Here is a 16,747-nt window from a genome sequence, read left to right on the forward strand (position 1 = left end):
GGGTGAGAGGAAATTGATGTGGTTAAAGACAAAAGTGCGCACCAGGGGTGACCAATCACAGGAAAAATTGAAGATGAAAGGATGTAATGTTGAGGTGACCGTGTATTCGTCTCACTCTCTTTGTGCAAAGGTCATGTGGAGACAAACTCATTAATCAATCCTTCTTACCTTCAGTAGGTCTACTAAGCAATGGGGCAAAGCAATGCAGAGGGGCTCACATTTAGTTGGTTCATCATGTTTTTAATTTCAGAGCGATAGAATTTTGGTTTGCATTCTGACTCTCATATGCATGCTTCCAAACCGAAAACCGTATTCAGACCCCTTGACTTCATCCACATTTTGTTGCATTACAGCCTAATTCTAAAATTGATTACCCCCCCCTACCCCCCTCGTCAATCTACACACAATACCCCATAATGACAAAGCAAAAACAGGTTTTTAGATTTAAATATATATTAAAATATATATTAAATATATATTAAAATATATATATATATAAATGAAATATCACATTTACATAAGTATTCAGATCCTTTACTTAGTACTTTGTTGAAGCACCTTTGGCAGCGATTACAGCCTTGAGTCTTCTTTGCTATGACGCTACAAGCTTGGCACACCTGTAATTGGGGAGTTTCTCCCATTCTTCTCTGCAGATCCTCTCAATCTCTGTCAGGTTGGATGGGGAAAGTCACTGGACAGGTATTTTCAGGTGTCTCTAGACATCGGATTCAAGTTCAGGCTCTGGCTTGGCCACTCAAGTACATTCAGAGACTTGTCCTGATGTCACTCCTGCGTTGTCTTGGCTGTGTGCTTGTCCTGTTGGAAGGTGAACCTTCACCCCAGTCTGAGGTCCTGAGCGCTCTGGAGCAGGTTTTCATCAAGGATTTCTCTGTACTTTGCTCCGTTCATCTTTCCCTCGATTCTGACTAGTCTCCCAGTTCCTGCCACTGAAAATCATCCCCACAGCATGATGCTGCCACCACCATGCTTCACAATAGGGATGGTGCCAGGTTTCCTCCAGACATGACGCTTGGCATGCAGGACAAAGTGTTCAGAGAATCTTGTTTCTCAGGGTGTGCGAGTCCTTTAGGTGCCTTTTGGCAAACTCCAAACGGGCTGTCATGTGCCTTTTACTGAGGAGTGGCTTCCGTCTGGCCACTCTACCATAAAGGCCTGATTTGGTGGCGTGCTGCAGAGATGGTTGTCCTTCTGGAAGGTTCTCCCATCTCCACAGAAAAACTATGGTGCTCTGTCAAGAGTGACCATCGGGTTCTTGGTCACCTCCCTGACCAAGGCCCTTCTCCCTCGATTGCTCAGTTTCGCCGGGAGGCCAGCTCTGGGAAGAGTCTTGGTGGTTCCAAATTTCTTCCATTTAAGAATGATGGAGGCCACTGTGTTCTTAGGGACCTTCAATGCTGCAGACATGTTTTGTACCCTTCCCCAGATCTGTGCCTCGACACAATCCTGTCTCGGAGATCTACGGACAATTCCTTCGACCTCATGGCTTGGATTTTGTTCTTACATGCACTGTCAACTGTGGGACCTTATATAGACAGGTGTTGTCTTTTCAAATTTTGTCCAATCAACTGAATTTACCAAAGTTGGACTTAAATCAAGTTGTACAAATATCTCAAGGATGATCAATGGAAACAGGTTGGATTGGAGCACAATTGCAAGTCTCATAGCAAAGAGTCTGAATACTTATGTAAATAAGGTATTTCTGTTTTTTATTTTTAATACATTTGCTAAAATAAAAAATAAAACTGTTTTTGCTTTGTCATTATGGGGTATTGTGCGACTGATGGGGGAAAAATGTATTTAATCAAGTTTAGAAAAAGTCTAATGTAACAAAATGTGGAAAAAGGAAAGGGGTCTGAATACTTTCTGAATCCACTATATTATGACAGCCTTTTGTGATGTTTCTTTTCTTTGTTTTGGACTTCAGTTACGTTTTTTTGGGCTGTTCTGGCACACACATTTTTTTCTGGAGGCAAGCCAAAGTTAGGAGACGAAGTCTACGCCCTTCGTCGGTGATTGGTCAACAGTACAGATTCAGAAGCAAGCAGATCCCACACTCCAAATGACCTCAATGTTGCCACTTCTCCAGCCTCCTGTACCCTCCACCTTCCTCTCAAAACCTCATACAACCCCCTCCCTCACAATCAGAGACCCCCTCACCTCCTCTCTCACCCTCTCACCTCTGGCTCCTAGTTCACGCAGACCCCCAGTCTCCAGACATCATTTGTACCCAGATGATAAGTGCCCCTATTCTTCATCATCTAGTCCCGTGACTAAACCCCAGTTCTCATCCCCTTCTCTCTGGCCAAGCTAACTCGGAACTTAGAAACTTTCACTCGCTATGAAAAACACAACACACACAATGTAATGTTTAAATAGAAATTTGTATTTACATCAATATTAACATCAAGAAACAAGTAAGAAAAAATGCAACAGTAATTTACATCCTGAAATTATGACTGTATATTTTCCCAAGCATTTTATATTTTCTTCCCCTCTCTTTTCATTTAAATCAAAGGATAAATCGAGAGGGATACTTTTTTTAAAGCAAAAGCACAGAACATAGTTCTTTTGAATATTCGGTAGATCAATCTTTTTCAATATACTTCATCAAGACTGAAAATTCACTCTAGGCTATTCCAAGATGTTTCCATAAAACAGCTTGAAGACATTCTCCATTGTGTTAAAAGATAGTTAGCGATCCGTCATCTTCAGAGTCCATGGGATAGTTTTGTATCACCACACAGGTTAGTGCCACTAAAGAGCTTCTTCTCTGAGTGGTCAATCTCATGAAATAACCGTTTCCAGCACCACAACTTAGAACTGGCCATAGATTTTAAGAGATAAATCAAAGAAACAAAAAAACAACAATCACAAACAAGATTAAAATCACTTCAGCAGAACCAGACCCATGTTAACTCTGTTTTGTAGGAATGGGAATACATCAATTCAAACATATTCTATGTAGGGTGTGCAGCCGAGAAATGCACACATGAATAGCTTACTTGCACCATCTAGGACCGGGTTCTAAGCACTGCAGAATGACAAAACACAAATCTTTGGATTGAGCACATCTTAAAAAGATTTCTCACAAAGCTTCACAGAAAATGTTACAAAATCAAGGAAAAATAAAGGTTCCACATAAAATCATGTAAAAATGTCCCCAAATAACCTTCAAGGATCAGACAGAGAGAGGGAGGGAATCCAAATCAACAACTAGTGTAGCCCGACAGCCTCCCTAAATATGAGCTGACTTCAAAAAGTAAAGCCACAAATAGAACCAACCGCAGTGTTGAAGACCTTAACACAAAAACCTACATACAGTAAAACTGACCACCACAACCCACCATCTGTGCCCAATCGAAGGGAAGAAAAGCAGTATTGATATTGCAATGGCTTTGGGTGGTCTTTAATAGCCTATCTGTGAGCACATAGTTGCTGCTAAGTAGCCTAGCCAATAACAGAGTATGGAATTATAAGGAATGGAACTAGAGCCATTGAACTCATAGGGCCCTATCTAAAAATATCAATCCACACACTGGTAAGAAACATGGACCCCCCTAAGTCTAACACAATCACATGTCACCTCTTTTAGGCATTGTGTGTGTTTGTTTGCTCTTTTGAATTAAACATCTATTGATAGAAAATGACAGGATCACACAAGCACCTCTAAATCTATGCAAATGCCTTTGAAAAAGAGAAATATATGATTTATAGATCACACATTTTAAAAAGTGCTTCTGAAAGAACAAAAGATGCAGTTGTAGCTTTCTGAGGCAAACTGAACCAAAGTTTTTCAGTTTTGATCAAAGAAAGACCCCCTTCCTTTTGTATTGAAAATAAAAGTTATTTTGACCTACGACAGAATAATAAAATTATACTTTAAATATCAAGCCTTACAATCTCTGCAAAAACAGTATGTGACCTACAAAAGCATATATTTATATATATATAATACATTTGAAGCGTATTTACATTTGTATTCACAGACAAAAGCAAAAATTCCAAATGAGACGAGTCACATCCTAATACTGCAGTACCATCGCTTTGAGTAAATGGTGCTTCACTTTGCCCTCACAGGAGAACCAAGAGGAAGGATTATTGCTAGAAATCTGCATAAACATACACTAAAATTGGGGGAAACCCTTTCTTTCACAGTGTGTGGATTACTTTAGGAATCAACTCATTCATTAACTGGCAACACATCTCTATTAAGTGTTCCATGAGGTAACCAAGATGTAAATCTTACAAATTCCTCCTTAAAAATACAATATACACATTCGTTTTTAAAATGCTTATTTACATTTATGAATAGATGTATAAATATGAGGGTAACTGTGCACTCTGAAATAGGTCAGTACATTTTAAGGATCTACTTTAATAATCTGAACCTTTTTCATCCACTAACATCCCCATAATCAACACACTGCAGAAGAAAGTGTTCTACAAAATCTGTGCTTACTGCCTTTCCATTGGTTAACCATTTAGAATAATGATCGTCACAGTAATCCATTTCTAATCAAAATAGTCTCCATCCTCTGACAAACACAAAAATAAAATAAAAACTTAACAAGATTTGCTGTTATGCATTAATTCTTGGGTAAAGGCCTCTATGACCAATAAATATTGCCACAATCATTTTGACGACAGCGTTTCCGTAAAGTGCAATCACAGCCACCTAGAATTAATTTCTGTCGTACCTTAACCCAGTCTCCTGCAGGTCCACTGTGTATGTATGCTGCCTCTTAATTACTTACAGCACCAGTCAAAAGTTTGGACACACCTACTCATTCCAGGGGTTTTCTTTATTTGTACTATTTTCTATTTTGTAGAATAACAGTGAAATAACTCATATGGAATCATGTAGTAACCAAAAAAGTGTTAAACAAATCAAAGTATATTTTAGAATCTTCAAAGTAGACACCCTTTTCCTTGATGACAGCTTTGCACACTCTTGGCATTCTCTCAACCAGCTTCACCAACCTGGAATGCTTTTCCAACAATCTTGTAGGAGTTCCCACATATGCTGAGCACTTGTTGGATGCTTTTCCTTCACTCTGTGGTCCAACTCATCCCAAGCCATCTCAATTGGGTTGAGGTCGGGTGACTGTGGAGGCCAGGTCATCTGATGCAGCACTCAATCCCTCTCCTTCTTGGTCAAATAGCCCTTACACAGCCTGGAGGTGTGTTGGGTAGTCGTCCTGTTGAAAAATAGATGATAGTCCCACTAAGCGCAAATCAGATGGGATGACGTATCGCTGCAGAATGCTGTGGTAGCCATGCTGGTTAAGTGTACCTTGAATTCTAAATAAATCACTGACAGTATCACCAGCAAAGCACCCCACACCATCACACCTTCTCCTCCTCCTTTGGACTCATCAGACCAAAGGACAGATTTCCACCGGTCTAATGTCAATTGCTCGTGTTTATTGGCCCAAGCAAGTCTCTTCTTTTTATTGGTATCCTTTAGTAGTGGTTTCTTTGCAGAAATTCAACCATGAACACCTAATTTATGCTGTCTCCTCTGAACAGTTGATGTTGAGATGTGTCTGTTACTTGAACTCTGTGAAGCTTATTTTAACATAATATGGACTTGGTCTTTTACCAAATAGGACTATCTTCTGTATACCACCTCTACCTTGTCACAACACAACTGATTGGTTCAAACGCATTAAGAAGGAAAGGAAGTTCACAAATGGACTTCAACAAAGCACACCTATTAATTGAAATGCATTCCAGGTGACTACATCATGAAGCTGGTTGAGAGAATGCAAAGAGTGTGCAAAGCTGTCATCAACTCAAAGGGTTGCTAATTTGAAGAATCTCAAATAGAAAATATCATTTGATTTGTTTAACACTTTTTTTGGTTACTCCATGATTCAATATGTGTTATTTCATAGTTTTGATGTCTTCACTATTGTTCTACAATGCAGAAAAGAGTGTTAAATAAAGAAAAACCCTGGAATGAGTAGGTGTGTCCAAACTTTTGACTGGTGTTGTACTTCTGAATTGACTATATGCTATTGACTACATGTCTGCTCATCAGTATAGTAATATAGCTTATAGAGGTAGAAGTTGCCCCTAACCACAGATCTAGGATCAGGGTTCCCTAATCTTAATCATTAGGAGGATGTGAAAATAGCTGACCATGTATCAGTGATTACAATCAACTCCCACCTTCTCCAACAATGGACTATATATATCATTCATTAAGTGTGGATTCAGAGACTGGATGGGATGTATGGTCTGCATACACGGTGGTCCTCCAGGACCAGAACTAGGAAACACTGTCTTCTCTCATAGCGTTCCAAAGCAGAGAGAGAATTCCCACGGCCAGGGGTGAACTTGGCATGATGGTAGTCACATCCCACGAGAGAGAGGATGTCTTCTAATTTCGATCCGTCAGTTTGTGTATGTGTGTGTGTGTTTGTGTGTCACAGTGTGTCTTTAGATACATGGATGTTTTGGGGTGTGTGTGTTGGTGTGTGTCATAGCATGTCTCATGTACAAGAAGTGAGAGTAGAATAGTGTGTCCTCTGTCTATTTTCCTCCAGCTGTGAGACTGCCAACACTTGCCTCGAGTCCAGAGAGCAGCACCCCCAACTGGTGGGAGTAGAGTACTACACACACACACACACGCACACACACACACACACACACACACACACACACACACACACACACACACACACACACACACACACACACACACACACACACACACACATCACTGCACTCATCTCTCTGAAAGGATCACAGTGAGTCTGTTCTGTTCCACCACACTCGTCTGTCTCAGGTTCAGCAATATTTCTGTAAGGAAGAGAGGTAATGGGGTTAGTTTGGAGACATTGTGTGTGTGAGTACATAAATATTGATAACACTCATGCTTACTGTACGTGCAGTCTAGGTCACCCATGATACAAGTCAGTTTTTGACATCCATCCATGTCTGAGGGCGCCAGGAGATGACATGGAAACCGGCCACTAGGAGCAACAACCTTCAAGTAGGTTTGGGTTTTGCTAGGGCGTTGTGGACAGGGATGGTGGACTGGCATAAGCATCTGCTTCTGATTCCAAAGGTTGCAAGTTTGAGCTATAGAAAGTTGTTTTTGATACTTTGTTTTAAGCCTACCCCACACCGTAAGCATCTGCCTCTTATCCCAAAGGTTGCAAGTTCAAATCCAGCTATAGAAAGTTGTTTCTTATATTTCTGTTTTAAGGCTATACCAAACCTTAACCCTTACCTTAACAATTTGGAGTTAATGCCTAAACTTAACCTTAAACACTTAGAAATTAGATTTTTGGAACAACTTCGAAATTTGAGAATCATGGATGAACGTCTAATTCTGACCTGAGACAGAGCTGGTAGGTGCGTTCATGCGTGCACACACACACACACACACACACATGCACACACACACACACACACACACACACACCATTTAGAACAGCAGTGTACCTGATCAGGCCCCATCGGCATACGTCCCATCACCATGGGGTTCATCCCCATCTGCCCCATATGGCCCCCGCCTCCATTGGAAGGCATGCCCCCATTCATCATCATGCCCCCGTACTGTCCTGGGTTGCCTGTTTGGACAAACTGCTGCTGCCCCGGGTTGCCCTGTTGGGAAAACTGCTGCTGGGGGTACGAGCTGGAGAGACAGGGAGGGAAGGAGGTGGGTTAGTTGGTTACGAATGTTGTCACTGGTTGTTGTAGGTTATTTCTCTCTCCCTCCCTGCTACACACACACCTGTTACGGGCCATGCCTCCCTGCGACCAGCCCTTCATGTCAGTGCTCTGGTACATGGGTCCGCCCTGGGGATGCTGTTGCATCATGGGATTCTGAGGACCCAGGCGTCCTGACATCATGGTGCTGGGGGGACTGCTGCCCGCAGGGCCAAACGACGGGTCACCCTGCTGGGCCATACCTGAAGGAACATGTTACATAAGCAATGGCATGTGAACGCAAGCACGCACCTACACCCACACCCAATTAAGTGATAATGCCTTCAAAGCCAGGGTTTGGAGGATATTGGCACAGGTGTTGTTATGCACCGTGCCAATATATCCTCCAAACACCAGCTTTGAGGGCATTACCACTTTTATTCAACAGGTTACCAACATTGTCAAATAATGATAAATGTTCATTATAAACACACACACATTCCATGTCCCACTGTAAGTACAAGACTCACCACTAGGAAGCAGAAACACTCTGTGGCCCTTCAGGTCAAACAAACCCAAACTCACCATAGTTTCCCCCGTAGCCAAACTGCTGGGGGCCCAGGTTGGGGCCTCCCATAGGGGTGTCCATGCCGGCGGGGGCGGTGACGTTGGGAGGGGGGCTGAACCCCCCTGCAGCAGCCACTGCTGCCGCCTGCTGCTGTTGCTGTTGCATTAGCATCATCATCCTCTGTCTCCTCATCTGCATGGTCACCATCTCCCTGCTACGCTGGGCCATCATCTGGGCATTCAGGAAGCCAGGCTGGGGACGGGGAAGGGGTATAGTGAGTGTGTGTGTATTTAGATTTATGTCTGTGTGTACTGTACAACAAGGAAAGGCTATGCCTAAGTGGCTCCCATATGCTAGTTTGTGTGTGTGTGTGTGTGTGTGTGTGTGTGGAGGAAAGGGGAGTGCCTACCTGTCCTCCCATGCTAGGCTGCATACCCGGCCTCAAGCCAGGGTTGCCTGCTCCAGGGTTCTCCATCTTCATGGCCATCCCCTGCCGAGTCTGACTCATAAACTGAGGGAGGGAGGAAAGAATAAGCTGTCAGCATAAAGTCCTGTGTGAGTTTATCAGTCTGTCTGTGTCTGTGTCTCCTACCTGTTGGCCCTGTAGTCTCTGCGCCAGCTGGAGCCTCATGGGTTTGGTGGCGCTCATCATCCTGGGTCTCATCATGTTAGCACGGGGGTGACCCATACCCCCCATGCCTCCCATCCCTGGGAAGCTGCCCCCTGGGCCCATCTGGGAGAGCATGGGGCCGAAGCCCCCCTGTTGGGGCTGGCCCTGCATAGGGCTCCCCCCGTAGGCTGACTGCATGGCCATTGAGGGGGGTCCGGGGTAGCCCTGGCCATACAGAGGCTTCTGCTCCAGCACTATGGAAGGATCCTGGCCGGGGAAGGGCTCACCATGCTGCTCTGGCCCCTGGCCCTGGCTGACCAAGTCGGGGATGCCCAGGGCCCGGTCGATCTCCTCCAGTGCGATGCCGTCCGTGTTGTTGAGCAGAGAGTCCAGCTGGTCCAGCAGCGCCCGCTCATCACTCTGGCCCTCGCTGGTGGTGGGCGGAGCCAGGAGCTCATCCAGGGCGTTTCCAAACTGACGCCTGAAACACACGCACGGAGAACCGTTAATTGTATGACATAATGGCATTGGCTGCCAATTGTCCTGGTGTAAATCATATATTATTAAAACTATTATTTAGATATAAGAGCAGGGGTCAGTGCATTTTAATGGAGGGCAACAGGGTTAGTTTACCTGCTGTGGTTTCCCTCCATACCCATCACACTGTCAGACCAGGACGGAGACTGGTTGGGCTGGACCTGCTGACCGAACGGACTCATCCCCATCTCACCAGAACCTCCTGCACACACACAACACACATTAACCAGATATTCTATCTCAGAATCAATACAGATTACATATACATATAGACACGTGCATACAGACCGACACAAGCAAGACATCCCAGCGATTACATCCGCCATCTTCATTTTATGGACTAACGCACACCCACACACACAGACACGTACCCATGTCCATTAGCTGTTGCTGCAGCATGGATCTGGTGCCAGGAACACTGTTGGACCTTCCCACCATGGGCCCTCCCATCATGCCTTTGGAGTTGTAGTCCATGCCAGGACGGCTCATGGAGGGGTGACCGGCTGAGCCCACGGGGCTGGCGCAGGAGCGGGGCATCCCCCAATCCCCTGACCCCCCCATGGGAGAGCGCTGGGAAACCCCCATGCCCCTGTTCATCGGCCCTGGGGGACACAAAACACACACAGATGAGCTCTTTTTTCAAAGCAGCAATGACACAGACTGAAACCCAGACTTAGATAGTAGGGGAAAGAGCAAGACAGAGGAAAGACAAATGTCAGTGCATGAAAGAGAGTGAAATAACTAAATAAGTTACTTGTTCCAACGCCTCGCGGACAAACACCCATGTTCCCTGGGTATCCTTCTGGGCTGCCCATCATGTTCTCTTGTTTGATGAGCATGGGGCGCCTCCCCACCACTCCAGGCTTGGCGTCTGCTGACATGGCCCTCTGGAAGGGCCCTCGTGGGCCAGGGGCCATCCCCGGACTCCCTGAACACACACCCAGAGGGACACAGCAGATAGAACAGGTACATGTTAGTCTGGTGTCCAGATTCTCTGAGGAGGTTACTTTTTCAGCTAGGCCTAAAATGTTTTTCATCAACACGCTCAATGTGAATAGTCCTACCTTGCAGGTTCTCGTCGAGGCAACCCTGGGCCTTGTTCCCTCCTCCTCCTCCCTGCTCGGGGTAGAACTCAGAGCCAGAACCCCTCAAACCTCCCAGGATGGACTCCAGGTTGTCCAACTGGGAAGAGATAGATACACATGTATCAGCAACAACACAGTATCACACAACCTACAGAGGTTAAGCACTTCATAGTAATGAAAATGTTCAAAGTGAAGGCCAATGGGCAACGTGTTTATTAGTAGGTATACTCATGAAATTGTAATAATCTACCAGTAATGTAATGATCTGACCACCACACTGTGTGGTTACCTCATCAGGCGGCTCTGACTTGATCTTGCTCTCTGGGTGTTCAGCTGTTGGGCCGGGTCCAGCGCCAGGGCCTCTGGGTGGGGGGGCAGCAGTGGCTCCTGGGGGCCCCTTTCCTTCCAGCTCCTCAGGCTTGGGTTTCACATCCACTGGCTCTTTAGTATCATCCTTGTTGAGGAGGTAGTGGAGGAGCGCGTGGGTCTTCTCCTTCTTGGGGCTGTGCTGCTCTTCCTTAGGCTCTGTCACTCCTCCTGCTCCTCCAGCCCCCACCTCCCCTGGGACTTCCTGGCCACCCAGGGTCACCTTGCCAGTGGCCTCGGCTGTGATCTTGGCCACCTCATCAGGTGTGTTGCTGTTCTGCAGCAGCTTGTGGAGGATCTTGTGCTTCTCCTGCAGCGACGCCGTGTAGTGGGCAGAGGCCAGAGCATTGGCCAGAGCCGTGCCCGATGCCTGGCCCTGATTGGTGGAGGCTGAGGAAGAGGAGGATACTCCAGTAGAGGAAGGGCTGGAAATGCTTCCTGTGGGGTCCTTAGTGTCGGACCCTGCTGGGGTGTTGCTGCTGCCTGGTGGGGGAGGTATAGAGGGCAAGGCAGAGCCAGTTCCCCCTAACCCCAGCTCCTCAGTGGGGGAGGTCAGCAGCTGCAGCAGCTTCTTATGGCCCTTACCGTCTGGGACTCTCCGGGTAGGTTCTGAGCTCACCCCAGCCTCGATGGCCCCCTCTCTGGGCTCCTTGCTGTCTGCCGGGGCCTGGCTGTCCAACCTGTCTCCGGAGCTCTCGGACTGGTGGTGTGGGTGGTGGTGATGGTGTTGGTGGAGGGGGTGCACGCTGGGCGCAGGACCCAGGCCTCCTGTTGGGCTTTTGGAGTCATCCGGGCCGGATTTGGCAGGGTGACTGGGCTGGGTGGACTGAGAGGAGGAGTGGACGCTGGGGGAGCTGTCTGGTTTGTTGGCCGGGGAGGGAGAGGTGAGGGTGGAGGGGAGGGAGCTCCCGACCCCCTCGCTGATGGCCTGCAGGGCGTTGAGGGAGCTGCTGGAGAAAGAGGTGCTACCTCCTCCTCCATGAGGGCCCATGGGGGAGTGCATGTCTGGGACAGAAACAAAACGGTTAGAAACTGTACTACATCTTCTACAAACCAAAAACATTTAAAAAAAATGCAAACACCTAAGATTGATCATCTTGTGTTTTATGAAGCACAGCAAAACTATGCAAAGTTATAGTGTACCCCCCTGATTGACGTACCTCCAGGTGAATACTGACTGGCACCCATCTTGGGGCTGCCTCGGTTTCGGGGGGACATCAGGAGCCCCTGCTGGGGGCCAATCATCCGGGGACTCCCCAAGGGGCTGTTCATACCCCCCAGTCCATACCCCCCACTGCTCTGGAAGGGGGGCTGCTGATGTGGCTGCTGGGGGTGCTGATGTTGCTGCATGCCAGGGTGGTTCCCTGGACCTGTGTGGTTCATCTGATGACCCATCTGATTCATCTGGCCCATCTGGTTCAACTGATTCATCTGATTCATCTGCATCATTCTGTTGCCCATGCCTCCCCTGCCGCCACCACCACCTCCATTCCCTCCGTACATTGAACCCCCTCCCATCTGTCCCATGTGGCTCTGTTCGTTCATGGGCCCGTAGCCCCGGTTCATACCCCCCATACCTCCACCAGGGGGCATGTTCATCTGGGCGTTGGGGTTGGGGCCCCCCATGCCCTGCTGCCTCATAGGCCCTGGCATCATGCCCCCGCCCTGGGCAGAGCGATAGCCATGCTGCTCCCTGGAAGAGAGGATGAGGAGGTGAGAAGGAGCAGGAGGAGAAAAGAGCATGTGAGAGAAGTAAGGTTATTATGACATCCTTGGCGCTCTACTCTTGTAAACGCTCAGATCCAGTCTACCAGAAGAGTCTCTTGAATAGTCAGAAGATGGAACTGAAGTACATACACACTGAAGAAAGTAATTTAAAGAATAAAAAAAGATGTTAATGGGAAAAGACTATCTATTCACAATGAGAACGAGGTGCTCTTCAATTCACTACACAACCTTACTTCTTCCAAGTGTTTTTTGAGACTTGTCAAGCACAATAATTGTATAAATTCCTTTTACTGAGAATGGAACAAAACCACCAGGTGGCCTGTGGGCATTCTCCACTGTGAAGCATCTATCTATACAAGCCATCAGAGCTATCTGCCAAGTATAGGGAGGATGTTGTGGATATCAGTAGGCATCAGTTCCCTCAGCTGTGTGTGTGTCTGTGTGTGTGTACTCTGTGTCTTGCAAAGGTAGCAAGAATGTGTATAACTTGTTTTCGACCTCAGAAGGTGTGTGTGTGTACCTCTGTAGCAGGTGGGTGGATATGAAGCCCTGGGCCTCGTTGCTCATGGGGTGGCGATACAGCTTACTCTTGGTCTGGGCCGTGACAGGGGTGCCGTCCGAGAGAGAAAAACGGTACAGGGGGGTCTCAGCGTGACCCTGTAGGAAAGCTGTTGGGCCAAGGACAAGGGGGCAAATACAATGGGTTCATATCAAGATATGGAAGTGAAATATATATCAAAGAAGAGGTATAGGGTTGGTGGTATCATGACAGAAATGTCTCTTAGTGATGCCATTCATGCGTGTTTTTGGACAGGTATGTGTGTTTTGGAACAGGTTTGTGTGTTTTGGGACAGGTACCATATGCATGTGCGACTGCGTATAACAGGTGTGTGTATTGGTACAGGTGTGTGTGTGGGCGTACCCTCGTGATAATGGCGTTTGTGGGACCAGGGTTGTCCGTCACTGTGCTGTAGGAACATCTGGATACAGCGCCTCAGCAGATCCTCCCAGCCAGGACGCATTGACGCACGCAGCGAGTTCTGGTCTATCTGGATCAGCTTACCTGGAGGGAAGAAGAGGAGCTGGAGATTGTGGAGCATAGATAGTATATACCTATTGAAAGATATTGTGCAAGTTTTTTGTAAATGTATATACCTACAGTGCCTTGCGAAAGTATTCGGCCCCCTTGAACTTTGCAACCTTTTGCCACATTTCAGGCTTCAAACATAAAGATATAAAACTGTATTTTTTTGTGAAGAATCAACAACAAGTGGGACACAATCATGAAGTGGAACGACATTTATTTGATATTTCAAACTTTTTTAACAAATCAAAAACTGAAAAATTGGGCGTGCAAAATTATTCAGCCCCCTTAAGTTAATACTTTGTAGCGCCACCTTTTGCTGCGATTACAGCTGTAAGTCGCTTGGGGTATGTCTCTATCAGTTTTGCACATCGAGAGACTGACATTTTTCCCATTCCTCCTTGCAAAACAGCTCGAGCTCAGTGAGGTTGGATGGAGAGCATTTGTGAACAGCAGTTTTCAGTTCTTTCCACAGATTCTCGATTGGATTCAGGTCTGGACTTTGACTTGGCCATTCTAACACCTGGATATGTTTATTTTTGAACCATTCCATTGTAGATTTTGCTTTATGTTTTGGATCCTTGTCTTGTTGGAAGACAAAGCTCCTTCCCAGTCTCAGGTCTTTTGCAGACTCCATCAGGTTTTCTTCCAGAATGGTCCTGTATTTGGCTCCATCCATCTTCCCATCAATTTTAACCATCTTCCCTGTCCCTGCTGAAGAAAAGCAGGCCCAAACCATGATGCTGCCACCACCATGTTTGACAGTGTGGATGGTGTGTTCAGTGTGAAGAGCTGTGTTGCTTTTACGCCAAACATAACGTTTTGCATTGTTGCCAAAAAGTTCAATTTGGTTTCATCTGACCAGAGCACCTTCTTCCACATGTTTGGTGTGTCTCCCAGGTGGCTTGTGGCAAACTTTAAACGACACTTTTTATGGATATCTTTAAGAAATGTCTTTCTTCTTGCCACTCTTCCATAAAGGCCAGATTTGTGCAATATATGACTGATTGTTGTCCTATGGACAGAGTCTCCCACCTCAGCTGTAGATCTCTGCAGTTCATCCAGAGTGATCATGGGCCTCTTGGCTGCATCTCTGATCAGTCTTCTCCTTGTATGAGCTGAAAGTTTAGAGGGACGGCCAGGTCTTGGTAGATTTGCAGTGGTCTGATACTCCTTCAATTTCAATATTATCGCTTGCACAGTGCTCCTTGGGATGTTTAAAGCTTGGGAAATCTTTTTGTATCCAAATCCGGCTTTAAACTTCTTCACAACAGTATCTCGGACCTGCCTGGTGTGTTCCTTGTTCTTCATGATGCTCTCTGCGCTTTTAACGGACCTCTGAGACTATCACAGTGCAGGTGCATTTATACGGAGACTTGATTACACACAGGTGGATTGTATTTATCATCATTAGTCATTTAGGTCAACATTGGAACATTCAGAGATCCTCACTGAACTTCTGGAGAGAGTTTGCTCCACTGAAAGTAAAGGGGCTGAATAATTTTGCACGCCCAATTTTTCAGTTTTTGATTTGTTAAAAAAGTTTGAAATATCCAATAAATGTCGTTCCACTTCATGATTGTGTCCCACTTGTTGTGATTCTTCACAAAAATATACAGTTTTATATCTTTATGTTTGAAGCCTGAAATGTGGCAAAATGTCGCAAAGTTCAAGGGGGCCGAATACTTTCGCAAGGCACTGTATTTAAGGATATTGTACCATTTTTGTACACACAAGGCTTCATTAAATCAAACTCTGCAACCAGGTTTGCAACACAAGTCAAAAACATCAATTGTGTTCTGGTCAGTCTCACCTGAGAGCTCGTGCCGGGTGTTGAAGCTCTCTGTTCTCTCTACAGCAGTCACACGACGGGCCACACAGATCATACACGACTGCAGGTCTAAGGAAGAAGGGAAATAGTTTAGCTACACATGCACATACATTAAGTTTGGGTTTGTGTGTGTGTGTGTGTGTGTATGTGTCAGGTGTGTGTATGATATTGTGTGCGTGTTGTGTGTTTGTGTGTGTGTTGTGTGTTTGTGTGTGTAAGATTGTATGTTTGTATGTCGCAGTCTGTCTGTGTGTGCGGGTGTCCGTACCTTCCCCCTCTTCGATCATGGCCTTGGGCTGGGTCAAGGCGAAGCATTGCATGGTCTCGTAGCGTGGCCCTCCTGGTCCCTCCTCCACAGGTCCGTGGGTGTGGCCAAACTTGACCAGCATGCGACAGGTGAAGGTGTGGCTCTTCTGACGTGGCGCCTCCCCACCCCAGGACACTCCATTAACTGTGGAGGACGAGACATACACATCAATATACATGTAGTATATACAAATATTTTAACAAGGAGTCTCATTGAGACCAATGTCTCTTTTACAAGGGAGCCCTGCAGGCACACAATTTACAAAATACTATAGAATACAAACACGATGCCTTCAGAAAGTATTCACACCCTTTGACTTATTCCACACACAGCCAGAATTCAAAATGGATTCAATTGATTTTTTTTCTCTCACCCATCTACACACAATACTCCATACAACTGACTAGGTATCCCCCTTCCCTTTCAATGATGATAAAGTGAAAACATGTTTTTAGAAATTTTAGCAAATGTTTAATTTACATAAGGATTCATACCCCCGAGTCAATATTTTGTAGAAGCACCTTTGGCAGAGATTACAGTTGTGAGTCTTTCTGGGTAAGTCCAGTGTAGATTTGGCCTTGTGTTTTAGGTTATTGTCCTGCTGAAAGGTAAATTCATCTCCCAGTGTCTGGTGGAAAACAGACTGAACAAGCTTTTCCTCTAGGATTTTGCCTGTACTTAACGCCATTCCATTTCTTTTTTATCCTGAAGATCTCCCCAGTCCTTAACGATTACAAACATAACCATAACATGATGCAGCCACCACCATGCTTGAAAATATGAAGAGTGGTACTCAGTAATATATTGCATTGGATTTGCCCCAAACATAACACTTTATATTCAGGACAAAACGTTAATTGCTTGCCACATTTTTTTCAGTATTACTTTAGTTCCTTGTTGCAAACAGGACGTATGTTTTGGAATATTTGTATTCTGTACAGGCTTCCT

General features: G+C 45.8%; 1 protein-coding gene across 4 annotated transcripts in view; it reads right to left on the reverse strand.

The window, feature by feature from the left end:
* Positions 1–5,890: 5,890 nt before the first annotated feature.
* Positions 5,891–16,747, reverse strand: part of LOC112222175 (nuclear receptor coactivator 3) — a 112,430-nt gene continuing 101,573 nt past the window's right edge. For all 4 annotated transcript variants that reach the window (XM_024384847.2, XM_024384846.2, XM_024384849.2 and 1 more), the window contains 16 exons: positions 15,761–15,943; positions 15,475–15,561; positions 13,500–13,640; positions 13,098–13,245; positions 12,010–12,542; positions 10,773–11,854; positions 10,463–10,580; positions 10,153–10,326; positions 9,770–10,000; positions 9,495–9,600; positions 8,844–9,342; positions 8,661–8,762; positions 8,269–8,503; positions 7,769–7,946; positions 7,477–7,669; positions 5,891–6,828 (listed from right to left, as the gene is read on the reverse strand). In XM_024384847.2, the coding sequence (XP_024240615.1) occupies positions 6,817–6,828; positions 7,477–7,669; positions 7,769–7,946; positions 8,269–8,503; positions 8,661–8,762; positions 8,844–9,342; positions 9,495–9,600; positions 9,770–10,000; positions 10,153–10,326; positions 10,463–10,580; positions 10,773–11,854; positions 12,010–12,542; positions 13,098–13,245; positions 13,500–13,640; positions 15,475–15,561; positions 15,761–15,943 (4,022 nt within the window). In that variant the 3' untranslated portion in view covers positions 5,891–6,816. The remainder of the gene's footprint in view (positions 6,829–7,476; positions 7,670–7,768; positions 7,947–8,268; positions 8,504–8,660; positions 8,763–8,843; positions 9,343–9,494; positions 9,601–9,769; positions 10,001–10,152; positions 10,327–10,462; positions 10,581–10,772; positions 11,855–12,009; positions 12,543–13,097; positions 13,246–13,499; positions 13,641–15,474; positions 15,562–15,760; positions 15,944–16,747) is intronic.

This window comes from Oncorhynchus tshawytscha, linkage group LG22 (genome assembly GCF_018296145.1).
Source record: "Oncorhynchus tshawytscha isolate Ot180627B linkage group LG22, Otsh_v2.0, whole genome shotgun sequence".
Classification (NCBI taxonomy): domain Eukaryota; kingdom Metazoa; phylum Chordata; class Actinopteri; order Salmoniformes; family Salmonidae; genus Oncorhynchus; species Oncorhynchus tshawytscha.